At 39.2% G+C, this 23164-nt stretch overlaps 1 protein-coding gene across 7 annotated transcripts in view; it reads right to left on the bottom strand.

Annotated features, from left to right (window-relative positions):
• LOC139763308 (protein AAR2 homolog) overlaps positions 1-22522 on the bottom strand; it is a 33884-nt gene extending 11362 nt beyond the window's left edge. The window contains exons 1-7 of one of the 7 annotated variants that reach the window (XM_071689328.1): positions 22043-22522; positions 19932-20137; positions 19194-19371; positions 16224-16339; positions 14874-15026; positions 10981-11368; positions 2121-2304 (exon numbers count right to left, since the gene is read on the bottom strand). In XM_071689328.1, coding sequence (XP_071545429.1) covers positions 2121-2304; positions 10981-11368; positions 14874-15026; positions 16224-16339; positions 19194-19360 — 1008 coding nt within the window. In that variant the 5' untranslated portion in view covers positions 19361-19371; positions 19932-20137; positions 22043-22522. Of the gene's footprint in view, positions 1-2120; positions 2305-10980; positions 11369-14873; positions 15027-16223; positions 16340-19193; positions 19372-19931; positions 20138-21695; positions 21891-21928; positions 21993-22042 lie in introns of those variants that run through there. The other 6 variants (XM_071689326.1, XM_071689327.1, XM_071689330.1 and 3 more) reach the window with 6 other exon arrangements.
• Positions 22523-23164: the final 642 nt, after the last annotated feature.

Below are 23164 nucleotides of genomic sequence, written 5' to 3'. Positions count from 1 at the left end.
CCTCCAATTTGGTCTCCCACTTCTTGTTCCCTCCACCTTTGACACATATATCCTCTTTGTCAATCTTTCCTCACTCATTCTCTCCATGTGACCAAACCATTTCAAAACACCCTCTTCTGCTCTCTCAACCACACTCTTTTTATTACCACACATCTCTCTTACCCTTTCATTACTTACTCGATCAAACCACCTCACACCACATATTGTCCTCAAACATCTTATTTCCAGCACATCCACCCTCCTCCACGCAACTCTATCTACAGCCCACACCTCGCAACCATATATCATTGTTGGAACCACTATTCCTTCAAACATACCCATTTTTGCTTTCCAAGATAACGTTGCTGACTTCCACACATTTTTCAATGCTCCCAGAACTTTTAAGTTTGTTGAGTATTCCTGGGAAATTATATGGGAGGGTATTGATTGAGAGGGTGAAGGCATGTACATAGCATCAGATTGGGGAAGAGCAGTGTGGTGTCAGAAGTGGTAGAGGATGTGTGGATCAGGTGTTTGCTTTGAAGAATGTATGTGAGAAATACTCAGAAAAGCAAATGGATTTGTGTGTAGCATTTATGGATCTGGAGAAGGCATATGACAGAGTTGATAGAGGTGCTCTGTGGAAGGTATTAGGAATATATGGTGTGGGAGGCAAGTTGTTAGAAGCAGTGAAAAGTTTTTATCGAGGATGTAAAGCATGTGTACGAATAGGAAGAGAGGAAAGTGATTGGTTCTCAGTGAATGCTGGTTTGCAGCAGGGGTGCGTGATGTCTCCATGGTTGTTCAATTTGTTTATGGATGGGGTTGTTAGGGAGGTGAGTGCAAGAGTTTTGGAAAGAGGGGCAAGTATGCAATCTGTTGTGGATGAGAGAGCTTGGGAAGTGAGTCAGTTGCTGCTCACTGATGATACAGTGCTGGTGGCTGATTCGGGTGAGAAACTGCAGAAGCTGGTGACTGAATTTGGTAAAGTGTATGAAAGAAGAAAGCTGAGAGTAAATGTGAATAAGAGCAAGGTTATTAGGTACAGTAGGGTTGAGGGACAGGTCAATTGGGAGGTAAGTTAGAATGGAGATAAACTGGTGGAAGTGAAGTGTTTTAGATATCTGGGAGTGGATTTGGCAGCGGATGGAACCATGAACGTGGAAGTCAATCATAGGGTGGAGGAGGGGGCAAAAGTTCTGGGAGCATTGAAAAATGTGTGGAAGTTAAGAACATTATCTTGGAAAGCAAAAAATGGGTATGTTTGAAGGAATAGTGGTTCCAACAATGTTATATGGTCGCGAGGCATGTGCTACAGATAGTGTTGTGCAGAGGAGGGTGAATGTGCTGGAAATGAGATGTTTGAGGACAACATGTAGTGTGAGGTGGTTTGATCAAGTAAGTAATGAAAGGGTAAGAGAGATGTGTGGTAATAAAAAGAGTGTGGTTGAGAGAGCAGAAGAGGGTGTTTTGAAATGGTTTGGTCACATGGAGAGAATGAGTGAGGAAAGATTGACAAAGAGGATATATGTGTCAGTGGTGGAGGAAATGAGGAGAAGTGGGAGATCAAATTGGACATGGAAAAATGGAGTGAAAAAGATTTTGAGTGATTGGGGCCTGAACATGTAGGAGGGTGAAAGGCATGCAAGGAATACAGTGAATTGGAACAATGTGGTATACCGGGGTCGATGTGCTGTCAATGGATTGAACGAGGGCATGTGAAGCGTCTGGGGTAAACCATGGAAAGTTTTGTGGGGCCTGGATGTGGAAAAGGAGCTGTGGTTTCGGTGCATTATATATGACAGGTAGAGACTGAGTGTGAATGAACGTGGCCTTTGTTGTCTTTTCCTAGCGCTACCTCACGCACATGCGGGGTGAAGGGTTTTCATTTCATGTGTGGCGGGGTGGCGACGGGAATGAATAAGGGCAGACAGTATGAATTATGTACATGTTTATACATGTATATGTCTGTGTGTATATATATATGTATATGTTGAGATGTAAAGATATGTATATGTGCATGTGTGGACATGTATGTATATACATGTGTATGTGGGTGAGTTGAGCCTTTCTTTCGTCTGTTTCCTTGCACTACCTCACTAATGTGGGAGACAGCGACAAAGTATAATAAATAACCTTACCTCTTGAATCTGAAAATGTATGATGGAAATAAATTTGCTAAACAGTTCAGGGATCTGCAGCAGAAGTTCTTCAGCCCGACATAAGGCTGACATCAAGCAACGCCACTGTTCCCAAGCATCCCACACTTGGCCCACCAAGAAGCATACAAAAGACATTTGCAACTCAGCTAGCATACTTTCAGGTCTGAAAAAAGAGAAATCATCTTTTATTCACTGTAATACTAACAACTATGACTTGTAGCTCTAATTTTTCCATAAGGAAATAATTCCATAAGGAATAAATGTAAATTTATTTAGAACACAAATAACAGTGCAAAGCAGCTAACACACAATAACACGATCCTTGAAATACAATCCATAAGAATCCAACTTCACAGTAATAGCTACATCATCATCAAAACCTACATACCTCCCCCTTTCACATATCCCTCTCAATACACTTTACAGCTGCAAATCCTAATCGGCTTACCCAAAACCTATCTCCAAGAAGACTTCAGCGCCCCACCATCCTGCTTGGTTCAATACTTACTTAGCGAGGAATTATAGGGTTAATCAGCATCCCACACAGTTTAGCATCAAATGCTTTCTGATAGTCCAGATACAAACAATCCACCCAGCCTGACCTTTTGCCCAACACTGAGCTTACTCTCTCATAAAGATGTCAGAGGTTTATTATGAATAACATTCTTTCCCTGAAACCATGTCTCTCACTACTGTAATACCTCCTCTGCAAAAGGTCATCTATTTGCTTTCAGATTTTCTTTTCAAGTACCTTACAGACTAACATGCAACAGTAAGAGAAAAACTGAGCACATCAAATAAACACATTTGTGCTAGTCAGGCCCACTACTGAGTGAGGGATGGAAGGGGATGTGGTTGACATCTAGCAGCTCTCAACAGGAAGGGAGGAATGAAAGACGATTTTCCTTTCTTTCCCTAGAACTTGGTTTCACACACTAATATTACACACAGGTACAGCAAGTGCATAATATGAATACATTTAGAAATTCTGCACTTCAGATACCTGGGAGTGGACATGACAAAGAATGGAAATGGAAGTGTGGCATACGGTGGGTGAGGGGATGAAGGTTTTGGGAGCTTTGAGGAATGTATAGAGAGATCGTTACCTGGGAAGGAGAAAATGGACATGTTTGAAGGTATAGCAGTCCCCATAATGTATGGATGAAAGACATGGGCTGAAGATGAAAATAAGTGGAGGAAGGTGGAGCATTGGAAATTAAATGTGCGAGAAGGTTTGATCAAGTAAGTAATAAAAGTGTAAGAGAGAGGTGTAGTAATATGAGTGTGATTCAGAGAGCTGATGGCATGTTGAAATTACGTGGACATATGGAGAAAATAAGTGAGGAGAGATTGACAATTAGGATGCATCCAGTCCTTGCTTTATGCAGGATCACAAAGTGCAACTTTGCCACTATGCAAGGAAGCTACTTCTACCAATCACTCTTTCTATGAGGTCAAAATCTGCTAGATACAATGTGGGAAAGGACAGTAAAAGTGCACCAAAACTTCAGTGAGGGTTAGTGAGTGTAGTAAAATACTGTTGTGTTGTCATCTAAGTTACTATCTCTGAAAACATTTATCACATTCATATTTGCAATCAGATCATTACTTACATTCTAACGGTCAAACTGGAAATTCATGTAGCACAATACATGTTTAATTTTTTCTTTTATTATACTTAACCACTGTCTCCCGCATTCGTGAGGTAGTGCAAACAAACAGACAACAAATGGCCCAACCCACCCACATACACATGTATATACATAAATGCCCACACACACATACACATATACATTTCAATGCATACATACATATACATACACAGACATATGCATATATACAGATGTACATATTCATACTTGCTGCCTTTATCCATTCCTGTCACCACCCCGCCATACATTGGAAGTTAAATATTTGAGAGGGTTTGATCAAGTAAGTAATACAAGTGTAAAAGAGAGGTGTAGCAATATGAGTGTGATTCAGAGCTGAAGGCATGTTGAAATTACGTGAACATTTATACTATTTATTTATTATACTTTGCCACTGTCTCTTGCATGAGCGAGGTAGCGCACGGAAACAGACGAAAGAATGGCCCTACCCACCCCCACCCACATACACATGTATATACATACACGTCACACACGCACATATACATACCTATACATCTCAACATATACATATATATACACCCACAGATATATACATATATACACATGTACATAATTCATAGTCTGCCCTTATTCATTCCAATCGCCACCCTGCCACACATGAAATAACAACCCCCTCCACCCGCATGTGCGCAAGGTAGCACTAGGAAAAGACAACAAAGGCCACATTCGTTCACACTCAGTCCCTAGCTGTCATGTATAATGCACCGAAACCACAGCTCCCTTTCCACATCCAGGCCCCACAAAACTTTCCATAGTTCACCCCAGACACTTCACATGCCCTGGTTCAACCCATTGACAGCACGTTGACCCTGGTACACCACATTGTTCCAATTCACTCTATTCCTTGCACGCCTTTCACCCTCCTGCATGTTCAGGCCCCGATCACTTAAAATCTTTTTCACTCCATCTTTCCACCTCCAATTTGCTCTCCCACTTCTCCTCGTTCCCTCCACCTCTGACACATATATCCTCTTTGTCAATCTTTCCTCACTCATTCTCTCCATGTGACCAAACCATTCCAAAACATCCTCTTCTGCTCTCTCAACCACACTCTTTTTATTACCACACATCTCTCTTACCCTTTCATTACTTACTCGATCAAACCACCTCACACCACATATTGTCCTCAAACATCTCATTTCCAGCAAATCCACCCTCCTCTGCACAACTCTATCTATAGCCCATGCCTAGCAACCACATATCATTGTTGGAACAACTATTCCTTCAAACATACCCATTTTTGCTTTCCAAGATACCGTTCTCAACTTCCACACATTCTTCAACACTCCCAGAACTTTCGCCCCCTCCCCTACCCTATGATTCACTTCCGCTTCCATGGTTCCATCCGCTGACAAACCCACTCCCAGATATCTAAAACACTTTACTTCCTCCAGTTTTTCTCCATTCAAACTTACCTCCCAATTGACTTGTCCCTCAACCCTACTGTACCTAATAACCTTGCTCTTATTCACATTTACTCTCAGCTTTCTTCTTTCACACACTTTACCAAACTCAGTCACCAGCTTCTGCAGTTTCTCACGTGAATCAGCCACCAGCGCTGTATCATTAGCGAACAACAACTGACTCACTTCCCAACAGACTGCATACTTGCCCCTCTTTCCAAAACTCTTGCATTCACCTCCCTAACAGCCCCATCCATAAACAAATTAACCATGGAGACATCACACACCCCTGCCGCAAACCTACATTCCCTGAGAACCAATCACTTTCCTCTCTTCCTACACATACACATGCCTTACATCCTCGACAAAAACTTTTCACTGCTTCTAACAACTTGCCTCCTGAACCATATATTCCTAATACCTTCCACAGAGCATCTCTACCAACTTTATCATATGCCTTCTCTAGATCCACAAATGCTACATACAAATCCATTTGCTTTTCTAAGTATTTCTCACATACATTCTTCAAAGCAAACACCTGATCCACACATCCTTTACCACTTCCGAAACCACACTGCTCTTCCCCAATCTGATGCTCTGTACATGCCTTCACCCTCTCAATCAATACCCTCCCATATAATTTACCAGGAATACTCAACAAACTTATACCTCTGTAATCTGAGTACTCACTTTTATCCCCTTTGCCTTTGTACAATGGCACTATGCAAGCATTCTGCCAATCCTCAGGCACCTCACCATGAGTCATACATACAGTGAATAATCTTACCAACAATACAGTCACCCCCTTTTTAATAAATTCCACTGCAATACCATTAAAACCCACTGCCTTACTGGCTTTCATCTTTCACAAAGCTTTTACTACCTCTTCTCTATTTACCAAATCATTCTCCCTAACCCTCTCACTTTGCACACCACCTCAACCAAAACACCCTATATCTGCCACTCTATCACCAAACACATTCAACAAACCTTCAAAATACTCACTCCATCTCCTTCTCACATCACCACTACTTGTTATCACCTCCCCATTAGCCCCCTTCACTGATGTTCCCATTTGTTCCCTCGTCTTACGCACTTTATTTACCTCCTTCAAAAACAAGCTTTTTATTCTCCCTAAAATCTAATGATACTCTCTCACCCCAACTCTCATTTGCCCTCATTTTCACCTCTTGCACCTTTCTCTTGACCTCCTGCCTCTTTCTTTCATACATCTCCCACTCATTTGCATTATTTCCCTGCAAAAATCATCCAAATGCCTCTCTCTTCTCTTTCACTATTAGTCTTACCTCTTCATTCCACCACTCACTACCCTTTCTAATCTGCCCACCTCCCACGCTTCTCATGCCACAAGCATCTTTTGCACAAGCCATCACTGCTTCTCTAAATACATCCCATTCCTCCCCCACCCCCTTTACATCCTTTGTTCTCAAATTTTCCATTCTGTACTCAGTCTCTCCTGATACTTCCTCACACAAGTACCAGGACATATGGAGAAAATAAGTGAGGAGAGATTGACAATTAGGATACACACAGTCCTTGCTTTATGCAGGATCACAATGTGCAACTTTGCTACTACACAAGGAAGCTACTTCTACCAATCACTCTATCTATGAGGTCAAAATCTGCTAGATACTATGTGGGCAAGTGCAGTAAAAGTGCACCAAAACTTCAGTGAGGGTTAGTGGGTGTAGTAAAATACTGTTGTGTTGTCACCTAAGTTACTATCTCTGAAAACATATATCACATTCATATTTGCAATCAGATCATTACTTTCATTCTATCAAACTGGAAATTCATGTTGCACATATACATTTCACTGCATACATACATATACATACACAGACATATACATAAGTACATATTCATGCTTGCTGCGTTTATCCATTCCTGTCGCCACCCCACCACACATGAAATAGCAATCCCCCCCACCCTTAAGGTAGCGCCAAGAACAGACAAAAAAAGGCCACATTCGTTAACACTCAGTCTCTAGCTGTCATGTGTAATGCACCAAAACCACAGCTCCCTTTCCACATCCAGGCAAAAATCTCAACATAAAGAACATTAAGTATAGAGGAAAAGCAGCATCAAATTTTTATTGTATAATATCAAAATAATCCCTGGGGATAGGGGAGAAAGAATACTTCCCACGCATTCCTCACGTGTCGTAGAAGGCGACTAAAGGGGACAGGAGCGGGGGGCCAGAAACCCTCCCCTCCATGTATTTTGACTTTCTAAAAGGGGAAACAGAAGAAGGAGTCACGCAGGGAGTGCTCATCCTCCTCGAAGGCTCAGATTGGGGTGTCTAAATGTGTGTGGATGTAACCAAGATGAGAAAAAAGGAGAGATAGGTAGTATGTTTGAGGAAAGGAACCTGGATGTTTTGGCTCTGAGTGAAACAAAGCTCAAGGGTAAAGGGGAAGAGTGGTTTGGGAATGTCTTGGGAGTAAAGCCAGGGGTTAGTGAGAGGACAAGAGCAAGGGAAGGAGTAGCACTACTCCTGAATCAGGAGTTGTGGGAGTATGTGATAGTGTGTAAGAAAGTAAATTCTAGATTGATACGGGTAAAACTGAAAGTGGATGGAGAGAGATGGGTGATTATTGGTGCATACGCGCCTGGGCATGAGAAGAAAGATCATGAGAGGCAAGTGTTTTGAAAGCAGTTGAATGAGTGTGTTAGTGGTTTTGATGCACAAGACCGGGTTATAGTGATGGGTGATTTGAATGCAAAGGTGAGTAATGTGGCAGTTGAGGAAATAATTGGTATACATGGGGTGTTCAGTGTTGTAAATGGAAATGGTGAAGAGCTTCTAGATTTATGTACATTTATGTGCTGAAAAAGGACTAGTGATTGGGAATACCTGGTTTAAAAAGCGAGATATACATAAGTATACGTATGTAAGTAGGAGAGATGGCCAGAGAGCGTTACTGGATTATGTGTTAATTGACAGGCACGCGAAAGAGAGACTTTTGGATGTTAATGTGCTGAGAGGTTCAACTGGAGGGATGTCTGATCATTATCTTGTGGAGGCGAAGATGAAGATTTGTAGGGGTTTTCAGAAAAGAAGAGAGAATGTTGGGGTGAAGAGAGTGGTGAGAGTAAGTGAGCTTGGGAAGGAGACTTGTGTGAGGAAGTACCAGGAGAGACTGAGTACAGAATGAAAAAAGGTGAGAACAAGGAGGTAAGGGGAGTGGGGGAGGAATGGGATGTATTTAGGGAAGCAGTGATGGCTTGCGCAAAAGATGCTTGTGGCATGAGAAGCGTGGGAGGTGGGTTGATTAGAAAGGGTAGTGAGCGGTGGGATGAAGAAGTAAAATTATTAGTGAAAGAGAAGAGAGAGGCATTTGGACGATTTTTGCAGGGAAATAATGCAAATGAGTTGGAGATGTATAAAAGAAAGAGGCAGGAGGTCAAGAGAAAGGTGCAAGAGGTGAAAAAGAGGGCAAATGAGAGTTGGGGTGAGAGAGTTTCATTAAATTTTAGGGAGAATAAAAAGATGTTTTTGAAGGAGGTAAATAAAGTGCGTATGACAAGGGGGCATATGGGAACTTCAGTGAAGGGGGTTAATGGGGAGGTGATAACAAGTAATGGTGATGTGAGAATGAGATGGAGTGAGTATTTTGAAGGTTTATTGAATGTGTTTGATGATAGAGTGGCAGATATAGGGTGTTTTGGTCGAGGTGGTGTGCAAAGTGAGAGGGTTAGGGAAAATGATTTGGTAAACAGAGAAGAGGTAGTAAAAGCTTTGCGGAAGATGAAAGCCGGCAAGGCAGCAGGTTTGGATGGTATTGCAGTGGAATTTATTAAAAAAGGGGGTGACCGTATTGTTGACTGGTTGGTAAGGTTATTTAATGTATGTATGATTCATGGTGAGTTGCCTGAGGATTGGCAGAATGCTTGCATAGTGCCATTGTACAAAGGCAAAGGGGATAAGAGTGAGTGCTCAAATTACAGAAGTATAAGTTTGTTGAGTATTCCTGGGAAATTATATGGGAGGGTATTGATTGAGAGGGTGAAGGCATGTAAAGAGCATCAGATTGGGGAAGAGCACTGCGGTTTCAGAAGTGGTAGAGGATGTGTGGATCAGGTGTTTGCTTTGAAGAATGTATGTGAGAAATACTTAGAAAAGCAAATGGATTTGCATGTAGCATTTATGGATCTGGAGAAGGCATATGATAGAGTTGATAGAGATGCTCTGTGGAAGGTATTAAGAATATATGGTGTGGGAGGAAAGTTGTTAGAAGCAGTGAAAAGTTTTTATCGAGGATGTAAGGCATGTGTACGTGTAGGAAGAGAGGAAAGTGATTGGTTCTCAGTGAATGTAGGTTTGCGGCAGGGGTGTGTGATGTCTCCATGGTTCTTTGATTTGTTTATGGATGGGGTTGTCAGGGAGGTGAGGTGAATGCAAGAGTTTTGGAAAGAGGGGCAAGTATGCAGTCTGTTGTGGATGAGAGAGCTTGGGAAGTGAGTCAGTTGTTGTTCACTAATGATACAGCGCTGGTGGCTGATACATGTGAGAAACTGCAGAAGCTGGTGACTGAGTTTGGTAAAGTGTGTGAAAGAAGAAAGTTAAGAGTAAATGTGAATAAGAGCAAGGTTATTAGGTACAGTAGGGTTGAGAGTCAAGTATATTGGGAGGTAAGTTTGAATGGAGAAAAACTGGAGGAAGTAAAGTGTTTTAGATATCTGGGTGTGGATCTGGCAGCGGATGGAACCATGGAAGCGGAAGTGAATCATAGGGTGGGGGGAGGGGGCGAAAATTCTGGGAGCCTTGAAGAATGTTTGGAAGTCGAGAACATTATCTCAGAAAGCAAAAATGGGTATGTTTGAAGGAATAGTGGTTCCAACAATGTTGTATGGTTGCGAGGCGTGGGCCATGGATAGGGTTGTGCGCAGGAGGGTGGATGTGCTGGAAATGAGATGTTTGAGGACAAAATGTGGTGTGAGGTGGTTTGATCGAGTAAGTAACGTAAGGGTAAGAGAGATGTGTAGAAATAAAAAGAGTGTGGTTGAGAGAGCAGAAGAGGGTGTTTTGAAATGGTTTAGTCACATGGAGAGAATGAGAGAGGAAAGACTGACCAAGAGGATATATGTGTCAGAGGTGGAGGGAAAGAGAAGTGGGAGACCAAATTGGAGGTGGAAAGATGGAGCGAAAAAGATTTTGAGTGATCGGGGCCTGAACATGCAGGAGGGTGAAAGGTGTGCAAGGAATAGAGTGAATTGGATCGATGTGCTGTCAATGGATTGAACCAGGGCATGTGAAGCGTCTGGGGTAAACCATGGAAAGTTTTGTGGGGCCTGGATGTGATAAGGGAGCTGTGGTTTCAGTGCATTATTACATGACAGCCAGAGACTGAGTGTGAACGAATGGGGCCTTTGTTGTCTTTTCCTAGTGCTACCTCGCACACATGAGGGGGGAGGGAGCTGTTATTCCATGTGTGGCGAGGTGGCGATGGGAATAAATAAAGGCAGACAGTATGAATTGTGTACATGTGCATATATGTATATGTCTGTGTGTGTATATATATATGTGTACATTGAGATGTATAGGTATATATATTTGCGTGTGTGGACGTGTATGTATATGCATGTGTGTGTGGGTGGGTTGGGCCATTCTTTTGTCTGTTTCCTTACGCTACCTCGCTAACGCAGGAGACAGCGACAAAGCAAAATAAATAAATAAAAATAAATAATCAAAATAACAAATACTCAATCTGAAACCCTTTTGGGTACTTCTGGGCAACTTACCTGTCAGCTTTGTCCATCATTTGTCTGACACTATAGGAGGAGTCAAGACTATACCTCGTCACTTCACTGGGTGTGGCTCCATCACGGTACGGTTGAGAAGGAAATTTGCTAAAACGAAACTCTGTCCCAGCTTTTGGAGTCATCTCGGGGAGAACTTGCTTTGGTCTTGTTTGTTTGAGGTATTCAAAATCATAGGTAATTTCATATATATCTGACGACCGTGACCACTGGTCTCGGTTACTCAGAGTTAAATGAGAACCATCTGTTTGACAACCCGTAAATAATGATGAAACGTCTGTTGCCGATGAAATCTCACCACTTTTAGGCTGTTTTGCTGTTTTATGCCATGTCCTCCCTGGTATTAGTTCTAGTACCGAACATACTCTGCCTGGAAAAGAATAAACACAAGTAATCACAGTTAGCAAGTTTCCCCAAAAAGGGCATTCTGCTCTCAACACTTTTAACTCAGCAAGTTTCATAGGTAATCCCAAATACAAAGGAATTTTTTTCACCAATGCTTGTTACTATTAAATGAAACATCCATTCTCAAATTTATATCAGTAAAACTTCCTAAAACACTCCTTACAAAAAACAATAAAGCTTGCAATATAGTCATGAGACCATGAAATACAAGCCTAAACTTTATTTTAAAAGGATGTCATTTTGAACTACTGCTTTGTTCACTCCCTGAAAATACTGGATGTGTATTGATGACAAGACTTCATCCTCTGGATTAGATAACAGTCCAGTAGTGGGGTGTTAAAATAAGAAAGACACAGTTATTACTCTTCAAAGTACACTGAATCTTTAACTTTAATGTAGGTAAATAACTTTTTATTTTTTCATATCTGATCGCCATTCCCCACACTAACAAGGAAGCACCAAGAACAGACGAAGAAAGCCACATTCATTCTCTAACTGTCATGTGCAATGTACTGAAACCACAGCTCCCTATCAACAACCATGCCCCACAGACCTTTCCAAGGTTTACCCTATATGCTTTACATGTTCTGGTTCAGTCCATTGAAAGCATGTCAATCCCAGTATACTATGTCATTCCAATTCACTATCCCTTGCATGCCTTTCATCCTCATGCATGTTTAGGCCCTGACTGCTAAAAATCCTTTTCATGACATCCTTCCATCTTTTATCTGGTCTCCCTGTTTTCCTTGTTCCCTTAATTTCTGATACATATATCTTTGTTGACTTTTCTTTGCTCATTCTCTCCATATGCCCAAAACAGTTTGGCACGCCCTCTGCAGCACCTCTCAACCACACTTTTTATTGCCACGCATCTCTCTTACCCTTTCATTGCTTACTCGATCGAACTACCTCAAACATTTAATTTCCAATGCTTCCATCCTCCTCTACAAAGCCTTATCTATAATCCAGGCCTCACATTCATACAATATTGATGAAACTTCTAGTATACCTTCAAAAATCCCAATTTTTGTCATACCAGATAACATTTTCTCTTTCTACATATTCTTCAGCGCTCCTAGAGACTTTGCCCCCTCATCCAACCCATGACTCACTTCCGCTTCCATGGTTCCATTTGCTTCCACATCCACAGCAACTGACTCACTTCCCAGGCCCCCTCATCCATCACAGCCTGCAATTTTTTACTCTCCTTTTTTCCTAATTGTAAACATGCCTTTTACCCTTGACAAAAACTCCTCTGCATCTAGCAGCTTTCTTCCCATACCGTATATTCGTAATCCTGATGTGAGTGCCACGTACAAACAAATCCATCTGTTTCCTCAAGTATTTCTCATGCACATTCTTTAAAGCAAAAAACCTGATCCACACATCCTCTACCTCTTCTGAAGCCACACTGCTCATCCCCAAGCTGATGCTTTGTACGTGCCTTCACCCTCTCTATTACTACCCTCCCATATAACAAACCAGGTAAACTCAACAAACTTGTATCGCTGTAGTTTGAACATTCATCTTTATCCCCCTTGCCTTTAATAATACAAAAGCACTACGCATGTATTCTGCCAATCCTCAGGCACCTCACTATCATCCATACATAAAACTGAAAATCCTTAGCAACCTATCAACAACATGATCACCCCCTATATTAATAAATTCAATTGCAATGCCATCCACTGCAGCTCCATTGCCACATTTCATCTTACATAAGGCTTTCACCTCCCCTTCTGTCTCCTTCACCAGCGCTCCTATTTGTTATCTTATTTTTTCCACTATATTAACCTCCTTCCTAAACATCCTCCTTTGCCCCTAAAGTCTACCGATACTTGCTCACCTCAACTCTCACTTGCCCTCTTTTTCAACCCCTGCACCTTTCTCTTGCCTTCCTGCCTCTTTCTCTTGTACATCCCTCAGTCATGTGCACTCATTCCCTGCCTTCCCTGTAAGTACTACCCAAATACTTCCTTCTCTCTTACAAGCAACTTCTCTTCTCCATCTCACTACCCTTTCAAAATTGCCCACCTTCAAGCTCTCACATGCCATGTGCACCTCTTGCACATGTCCATTCATCACCCACTCCCCTTCCTGCAGTTACTCTCACCTTTTGCCATTCTACACTCACAATCTTGTATTTCTTCACAAAAGTCTCTTTTCTAAGCTCACATACTCTTACTACTCTCTTCTTAATGATATAGTTTCTTTTCCAAAAACCTCTACAAATCTTCATCATTGCCTACACAAGATAGTGACCAGAGATCCCACAAGCTGACCTTATCAGCACATTTACATCCAAAAGTCTGCCTTACACACTTATCACTAAATGCTTACTAACTGCTTCATAAACTGCAGAAATCAGAGAAGGAAAACATATCTATGATTTCACCTGCATGCGGATTAGAGAAAGAACCTTCCTTACCACAGGTGAGCACAATGACTGCTATCATCCCCTTTCTTTCATAACTCCCTGGTCACACAAGAGAAAGTCCAAGAATGTGCTTTAGTACTACTTTGGGATATTAGCCTGGGGTCCTAATTCTCCATGAATTCACTGTCCCAATGGGCTTGATATCTTTTAAGTCACAAACTCCAGTTGGCAAAAAATGATAACAATATTAATCAAGATTTTCATGGGGTAAAAATCTAATCTTTGGAAAATGGGAAGGTCATAGTTCCTGGCAATGATACAAAAAGGTAAGAAGTTCCAGATCACCCTTAATTTACCAACATCCACAGTGTGTCATACAATGTTGGTAATCATGCAAAACTGTGGTTTAGCAACAGCTGTGACATCAGTGGTCTAGTTAATGGTAGATGCATGTAAGCTCTTATGAGTAGGATCTATGCATTTTCTATAGATGAAGGAAAGGGAACACACAGTGGGTCAAGTTTTGAAGCAAACTGGAAGAATTTATTATAATGGATTCCTTACAACTGATGTACTAAAATGCTTTAGACTAGGCAGTGTAGAATAGGGAGATAATGGTAGAGCCAATGACAAGACCAATATAAGTAAGATTTTGTAACTTCCAATGTTAGATACAGAAGATCAGATTGGTAATTTCTACACTTCTAATTAAATTGCACATGTAATTAATACAAGGTTGTTAGATCAAAAATATCTGCTTTTGAAAAAGCTTTCTCTAAACAGAAGTAATCACATGGTGCTTGCAACTTCTTAAACATAACACCAGTAAACACTAACATGAAAAACAAAGAACTTCCCCTTGACAAGTGTTCTGCCACAGCAAATATATAATACTGTGCCTTAACCCCACAATTCACTATAGTTAACACAATATATAGTGTAGTCATGTAATGCATTAGCTTCTAATTTATACAGGAAACAAATTCTTCTGAAGTCGAATACCAAATTTTCTAAAGAGATCAATGCATCTGATAATAATCCAATGACCACTTTCAAGTGAAAAACAATGGTCTCACTTCCATGCTGAACTCACCTGACAAAGGTAACATCCTTTCTAATTCACCTTGGTCAACATATTGTGTTAGAGAGACCCACTTCCTCCATGAATCAATAGGATATGCACCAAGACATCTGTCCAAATCATGCAAGTTTGCACGAATCCTTGCTACTTCATCTGGGTCTACATCTGGAAAGAAAATCAAAATCAAATATTGAGTATTCATGAATGAGTAAGGTGAATAAGAATGGAAACAGCTATAATCACAAATGAGGTATGAAAACATCAACTGTAAGAAGAACACAGAACTACTTGCATATAACAAATTAAAACTCCAGGGAAGAAAGGATTTTGTCATACTTGCTTGCCCTCTCCTGGTTTAACAGGGCTTCACCAGGAACATATGAACAATGTCACATTTGCTTACATCCACACTCTAGCTGCTACATGTATTGCACTAAAACCAAAGGTGATTAGGCCTCAAGTGTGTAAAAGTCTGTGTCTGAACAGTACAAATAAGTTGCCACACCATCCATAACCAAACCCTAAAGACTATTCTGTTTCTCTGAATACTTCACAAGCTACACATCAATGTATTACTCTGGTTTTACTTTCTTTGTTTCTTATGTTCCATATTAGCTCTGACCAAAAGTTACTTATAAACCTAATGGGATACAATTATGGTGGACTCCTTAATGTACCAAAATATTTTACAAAAAACTTTTATTTACGAATACAAGAAATGCATAGTCACTAACGAAAACCACATTTCAAAAATAGATATGCACAATACAATTCTATTTCCTCACAATTAGAGGATATTCAATTTAGTAATCAAACAAAGTTCTCTCAAATATGATTTAGCAAAACTCATCATCAAAAAATAGAACTTCAGGTTCTTGTTTCAAGCTTAATGAACTGAAGACTGAAACAAACAGTATACTAATCTAAAAAAAAAGTTTGAAGGGAAAAAACAACTGAGAAAAAGGTAACCTTCATAAATTGAGGTCTAGAGCAGGTGTTTATACTATGAACAGGGATAAAATTGTCTGGCCTAATGCAATAAGAAGAACAGAATTACCAATCTAAAGCAAAAACAGCAGTAATTTTCCCCTTGCAGTCTGCAAACATTTCCCATTTGTAAATGCTGCTTCCCTTTTTTGCTGATCAATTTTTGTAGTTGTGTTGGTTTTGAGAAATTCTTTACAGTCTCCTATTAATGGCCAGTCCTGGAGCACCCATGATAAAAAGATTTTGCACTGTTATAAGTTCATAAAATGAGTGATAACAGCAAGTGTAATTCCTGATACACTATAATAAAGAACTTGCAAGACAGCTCAATAAAATATTCTCCTAATTATCAAAAATGAATGCTGTAAGGCTTACCTTCCACTTTCAAGTCTTCAGTATTTGGATCATAGTGTCGAAGTACAACTTCCCTCTGCTGGAAGATGTGAAAAAATCCTGTCCTTGGTGCTGTGTCTCCTTGGCGACTCACAGCACTGCAAAGGAAAAATTTTGTAGCTATGTGCTTTCATGCTGAATTCTGCAAGGAAGATCAGATAAGGAATTATATCATATTCTATTTACATACTGAGCTAATATTGGTAGTTAGCCTATTCTGTGTATTCTGCAGTCCCAGAACACCTTTTATGGGGTTCCTGCTGCTTCAAGGTAGCACTCCACATGGGATAAGGGTAAGATGTACTCTTTTAGGGAATATGTATAAAAATTTATCCCATACCTGATCGACAATTCCTACATTGGCGAGGTTGCTCCTGGAACAGATGAAGAAAGGCCATATCTGCTCACATCCATTCTCTTGTTGTCATGTGTAAAGCAGAGTTCCCTCCACCTCTGACACATATATCCTCTTTGTGTAATGCACCAAAAAAATCACCCCATAGATCTTGAAAATCCCATTATTCTATACCCCTCTGCTGATTATGTCATGCATAATGTCACTGAATCTGTCTTAATTGCTAATACTAAGAACTTTAAAGTTGTCCCCAGGTAATTTTAAAGCCCATCCTAGCACTAACCAAATCATTATGGGAGAAATGACAAACACGAAAACATAAAAAAGTTGTTCAGGACACACCCAACCACCAAGTTAAACCCCGCCACCTGACCCTCCTTAATCACTCTCCCTTACAAGGGTTACGACCATACAAAGAAGACAGTGCTTGGCCTAGAAAGATTGGTATTGGACAGCAAGAACCAAGTGTGATGTTGGAATTTTAATAACTTCAAGTACTGGCACCTGAGGAGTGGATTGTCTCCATGAAACATGTAGTGCCATGTTTTGAATAATTACATGTTAAATGAAATTGTATGAACTCCTACTGAAGTGAAATTTCACTTTCATAACATCATCACAGACAAGTGTGCTGTTTCCTGTGGGGTGGGGGTAGCACTGGAATGGATGAAAGCAAGCATGAATATGTATACGTGTGTAAATGTATATATCTGTGTATGTGTATATGTATGTATATGTGCATATACTGATATATATATATGGGCATTTATGTATATAAATGCATACTCGCCCCTCTCCAAAAGTTTTGCATTTACCTCCCTAACCATCCTGTGATGCATTCACGGGCCATCTAGGACCAAGCGCATAGGTACGAATCCTGGATGCGGCAGTTGGACCAAAGAAAACCCAGATGTTCATCCACCCCTAGGGATTGGTCAATAAAATGGGTTCCTGGCTCAGGCTAGGGTATCCCATTAATGTAGCATTAATGGGATAGCCTTGATAGGGGAGAATGAATACTGCCCATGTATATCCTGTGTATCGTACATGACAACTAAAAGGGGTGGGAGCAAAGACCTGGAAATCCAACCCTCCTGTTTTACTTTTCCCGAAGAAGGAACAGAGAAGGGGGTGCTCAAGAACACATCTGAAACTTTGAGCATCAGCAACTAGACATCCCAACTTAAGGAAATAAAAACAAGCTTGAAAAAGTCAACCAGTATGTGAGAAGAGAGGGATTCAAATTAAAAAAAAGAGGGGGTTATGGAGAGAGAAAAGAAGCAATTTGAAATAAAGATGAGAATAAACACTTCTATAAAGAAAGAATAATGGATGGAAAGAGCAAGCTATATAATTTCTGCATCACACAATTACACTGTGGCTATCAGCAGATCAAGGGTAAGCCTTTATAACGTCTGATTCTTTCTCTCCATTGCGCATATTCAAATGTCTTTACCTTTTCATGACTTTCCTAACGAGTACATCCGGCTCCTTTTAAAAAAGCAACTTTTCCACCTCCTTAATACTTGTTTTCCTTTCTTTTTCTCAATTTCTTCTGCTCTTTTTATTTCATTAATTGTCTTGCTCTGCTTTAAAGTTCTGTCCATGCTAAAAGTATTCAGAAATTGAAAAGCCTACTCAAGAAAAGCAAAGTTAAAAATTAGGATCCTGCATGTGGAATTCACTTTCTCTATTTAAGTTAAAAAGACAGCCAATTATTCAAACATATACACAAAATAAGAAAAGGGATGCATAATTACTACTTTTAAGTCTCCAAATTGCCAATTATAAAAACATATACACAAAATAAGAAAAAGGGGATACATTATTACTACTTTTAAGTCTCCAAATTCATCTAGCTGAGTAATCTTCAATACTTCTTTATCATTCCTTTTCTCTGTCATTCTTAAATATCATCACTTGTCCCTCTTAAAAGAAAATATGCTTTCTACTTCCATAAACACTCTAACTATTCTTTTCTTTTTTCTCCATTTCTTTCACATTGTACTTCAAGTCTGTCAATGAGGGTTTCTGCTACAAATGGAGCCTCTTTCATAAAATAAAAAGGTAGGTACAGTTCAATCACATGGTAAAATGAAAAACAAAGCAAGAGACAAATCAGAAAACATATTTAGAAATATCAGTACCATACAGTAAGTCATGTACAGCATTACTAAAACATCATAACTACAGCTATGCATTTTACTAAATATCACACAGGCATTCACATACTGAAATTGTTTCTAATTCTTTATATTCAAGACAAAAAGCTTAAGAAGGAAGGAGGATGCCCTTCAAAACATTATTCCAATAAACATGTGCAACTGATGCTGGGTTTAATCTTTTCAAAGTACAAATACACTATAACCAACATTATCAAAACTTTCCACTTGCATGAACCATATGACACTATGAATCTTAATATGACTTTTCAACATTCACAAAGCAATTTCATTATGTTTGTTGCATGTTCCCCACAAAGGAAGTCTAAAAATAAGCCCACAGTTATCAATGAAAACAATGAAGAACTCTACTTCTGGTATCATATTATTCTTCAGAAGTGAAAATCAGCAAATATTATAATCCTAGATACTAACCTAAAATAAATGAAGTGGAGACCAGGGGGAATCATCTTAACACCTTTGAATCTATTGCCAACATTCCATAAGTTCAAATCAATACCAAACTCTGTTCCCACTGGCATACCTAAAAGAACCAATGTTCCACCTTCTTCAAACATTTGTTCAGCCAACTCTGGATTCATGATTTCCTAGTCTGAAAAGTTTATAAATGCATCATTAGAACAATCTTAAGAAAAATAAATGTATGCTAGTATTTCCTTACTAAATCAAAAATATACAGTAAAGTTTGCAGCCAAGTATTATCTAATAAGGGGCGTATCTTAAATACTGATATATCTTTATACAGGGAAGACTGGACTTCACCCACTTGCAGTTACACAATGAGTGATATTTTACCTTCAGTGAGGCTGCACCATCCGAGAATAACCTTTCCAATGTAACATGTTTTTTTAAGCTAAACTTTACAAAAGAAAATTCTGGTCATATTTTTCCAGAAACGTATCCACTTTACAATTTTTTATGACATGGTTAATCAAACACAGCAAATGTATATTACGGACATTCTGAAGTTGTGCTTGAAGCTACCTTATAAAACATATTTACTTCTCCATTAATCAATAATCAAGACTGGAGCAGAGCAAAGGTAAAGTTGGGTGAAGAATATGTTAAAACATTACCTAGGAATATGTTAGTGCATAACCGAACATTCAATTTCATTTGAGATAAAAGCACACCCATTAAATATGACATTACCTAGAGAGCAACTTGAAGGTGTGGCAATTTTCTAGAAAGCCCATAACACCTCTATAGATGAAAGAAATGAATGAAATTTCTCCCAAGGCATCTTTACATTGTGTATTGCTTGTATAGGTGCTATTGGTTGTGGGATTTTTAGGTGTACCACCTGCAATTCATTCAAAGTTTTCATACAGTAGGCAGGGCTTTGAAGTGAAGGGAAACTGTGGGGTAAAACAATCGAAATATAAATTTGACAGTTTGACTCGTTTGTTATATGTTGAAATTTTACAAACAGTAAATGAACTGAAAGGACACCACCTATGATGGTCTTACATCATTTTTTTATATCCTTGCACTATGCATGAGGACATTAGAAAAGTGACTGTCCTGCTGAAAGCTGTCAATAAATATTCACCTGGCACTTGACTGTCCTGCTGACAGCTGTCAACAGATATTCACCTGGCACTTGTTTGGAATCTAAAAAGCTTATTCAATTCCTGTGTCAGTATACAAGGCAAATTAAGCTGCAATAAAACAAAATTTCTTACCTGTAAAGCACTGAAATAAATGCTTATTATCTTTAATCAGTTATACATTCCAGTGAATGCCACCATGCGTCATAACGGTTGAATCCAATTTAATCTGTTTTACAAAACATGCTGGATAAGCACAGATGTCAACATATTTTTAGGGCTTAGGTTAATCCTTACGAGATATCTCCCCTACTAGGTCAGATTCTTATATCTCAGACATCTGACTTACAGTTTACATTCCTAACCACACAAAAAATGAGATTATTTTTTATGGGAGGAGATACTTACATTTATGTTGCTCCCTCTTCTTACCCTTTCATATGTGTACCATGTCTTTGAGCCTATGTATGTATGTATGCACACACACTCACACACACACACACACACACATAAATCCTAGCCTAACTGGACACACTATGTTTTTTGTAAAAATACATAATTTCAAGAAATTCTCCATACTGCAGTCTTTACATGTTAAAAGTGCATATTCTTTGACTTCCACAATCTACAATACTATATTGTTATTATCTAACTCCAAATTTTCCCTATCTCTCATAACCCTACAAATAACAATATAAAAAAATATAGTTTTAAAGCGTAATACAGCAAAATTCCACACTCTTACATCATTCCTTACAGTAGCAACAAAGATTCCATATGAAAAAATTAAGAAAAGAAACCCACAGAAGTGGTGTGTCTTTTCCAGATATCTATCAAAGGATGCCGATAATTGGACTAACAAAACCATAGTCACAAAAATGAATTAGACATGCTACAAATATGTACATTTTTGGACAGCTCTTCCTTGTGTTGCAAATACTTGACTGCTCATTTTTTCTCCTGTAAAATAGACTGGTCATATCTCTTACCTTTAACTTCAGCATGTAGGGATGATACAAATAATGGTCATTCGCTTATTAGTAACGGAAATGCACCAAATTATACACTTAGTTGCATCCTAAAATATTACGTGCAAAGATCTGTAACTATTTAGTTTTGCTCTGCTCTGGTGCTAGTTTTGGCAAGTTGCTCATAATATTTTTCATGTTTTCTATACTTGATGTTTTCTAAACTATGTTGCAATGATAATCATACCTGGGGAGTATCATTTAGAGATGAATTCATTTACCACCATCATGCATGGTGATAACTGTAATAAATAGCACATAAAACCCTCGGTTAATAAATGTAAAGGTAGATAAGTAATACATTTTCAAAGTATCAAAACATTCTGTAGAAACTTCACCTTGAAGACGAAATGACAGAAGTATTAAACGAATTTGATACAAATCTGCAGCTGAAGACGGCCTGGTGTCCTGTGTTTGTTTACATGAGGAGTGTTTACACTTTGTTGCCATCCTGCATCATGTTGCCTGGCCATGAGCATGGCTTTCATCAAATTGCTGTAAATCATGCTCCGCAGGTATCTGTCATCACAACGGTGTACAGAAACTATCAATAATATTACTGTCCACTTACCCGAGCTCGTTTCAAAGGGGAAACAACCCAGTGTCTACTAGTAATGAAACTATCTGACTTTACTTTCAGAAAGGACGTTTTCATCTACAAATGTAATTTGCAAAACAAACTTACCAATACAAATAACAGCACTTCATATTCTTGCATGGGATTCACTTTCGTCTGTTTTGTCTACATGGTTGGAATTTGCGGCCAGCGACCTATTAAGTTCATTAAGCATGCAAACTTTTTAAATGCTATCAATTTAGTCCCTACACCTTCTTATCATATAGATCCTATCTTGATGTGAATAATAGAATACATCTCTATTTCAAATAATGTAAATGCTATAAGAAGAAAGGTGTTTGTGGATATTGCACCAACCAGTCGGTACAGCACCCACTGTTACGTCTGCAATAAGGAATTGCGAAAATGACGGCAAAGAGACAGACCTTCAACATCACATGTACATAGGATATATTGAACACATCGATGATTCACCAGCCCAACACCATAGCAGTACTAATCTATGTGAAATAGCCAACCCACTTAGTGGCTGTTGTGTGATGTGTGACAAGTTCACCCATCACACTACCAACCCCCATATTAATAGACACACCGTGGTTAGGGCCGCCACTGTGAGAAGCTAATGCATTATCATATCATTTTGATTATTTCAATATCCTTGAGAAAGATAACCAGCTTATTTACAAAATTGTTATTGTCTGTAAGGATGTTTGCCGTCATAATTTTTTAATGGAAATATTCTTTTGAATCTTTGTGTATTTATTGCAGTAAATTATATGATTTATTGAAAAGATTGTGTTGCATATCCAACATCTGGGAGGAAATGTGTTGTCTATGTGGGATTGTAGGCGTGTTGCAAGAGTCTAGACGTATGTGGGCTGACACGAGTTGGACGTCTCTTTTGTTTTGTCTGTAGGAAGCATATAGGATTGCTATTTCTTGTTTGATCTTTTTTTTAGTGGTCAGGTTGGTTCACTGATTCTGTAACAGAAGAAATGCGGATTTAGCCAACATGTCTGCCTATTCATTTCCATAAATGTTGCAATGACCAGACACATATCGTTTCACATGAATTTAGTTTATTGATATTTTCCCGAGTTTCATTCGGCTGTGAAACCAGAGTTTATAGCTATTAGAGCCGATAACGAATTTGAAAGAATAACCGCTTTAACGTGACTGGATTTGATTATGTAATCCATGGCTTTATTATTATCAAATCATTTCGCATAC

Source organism: Panulirus ornatus, chromosome 46, assembly GCF_036320965.1.
Source record: "Panulirus ornatus isolate Po-2019 chromosome 46, ASM3632096v1, whole genome shotgun sequence".
Classification (NCBI taxonomy): domain Eukaryota; kingdom Metazoa; phylum Arthropoda; class Malacostraca; order Decapoda; family Palinuridae; genus Panulirus; species Panulirus ornatus.
This window is presented reverse-complemented; position numbering and strand designations above follow the sequence as displayed.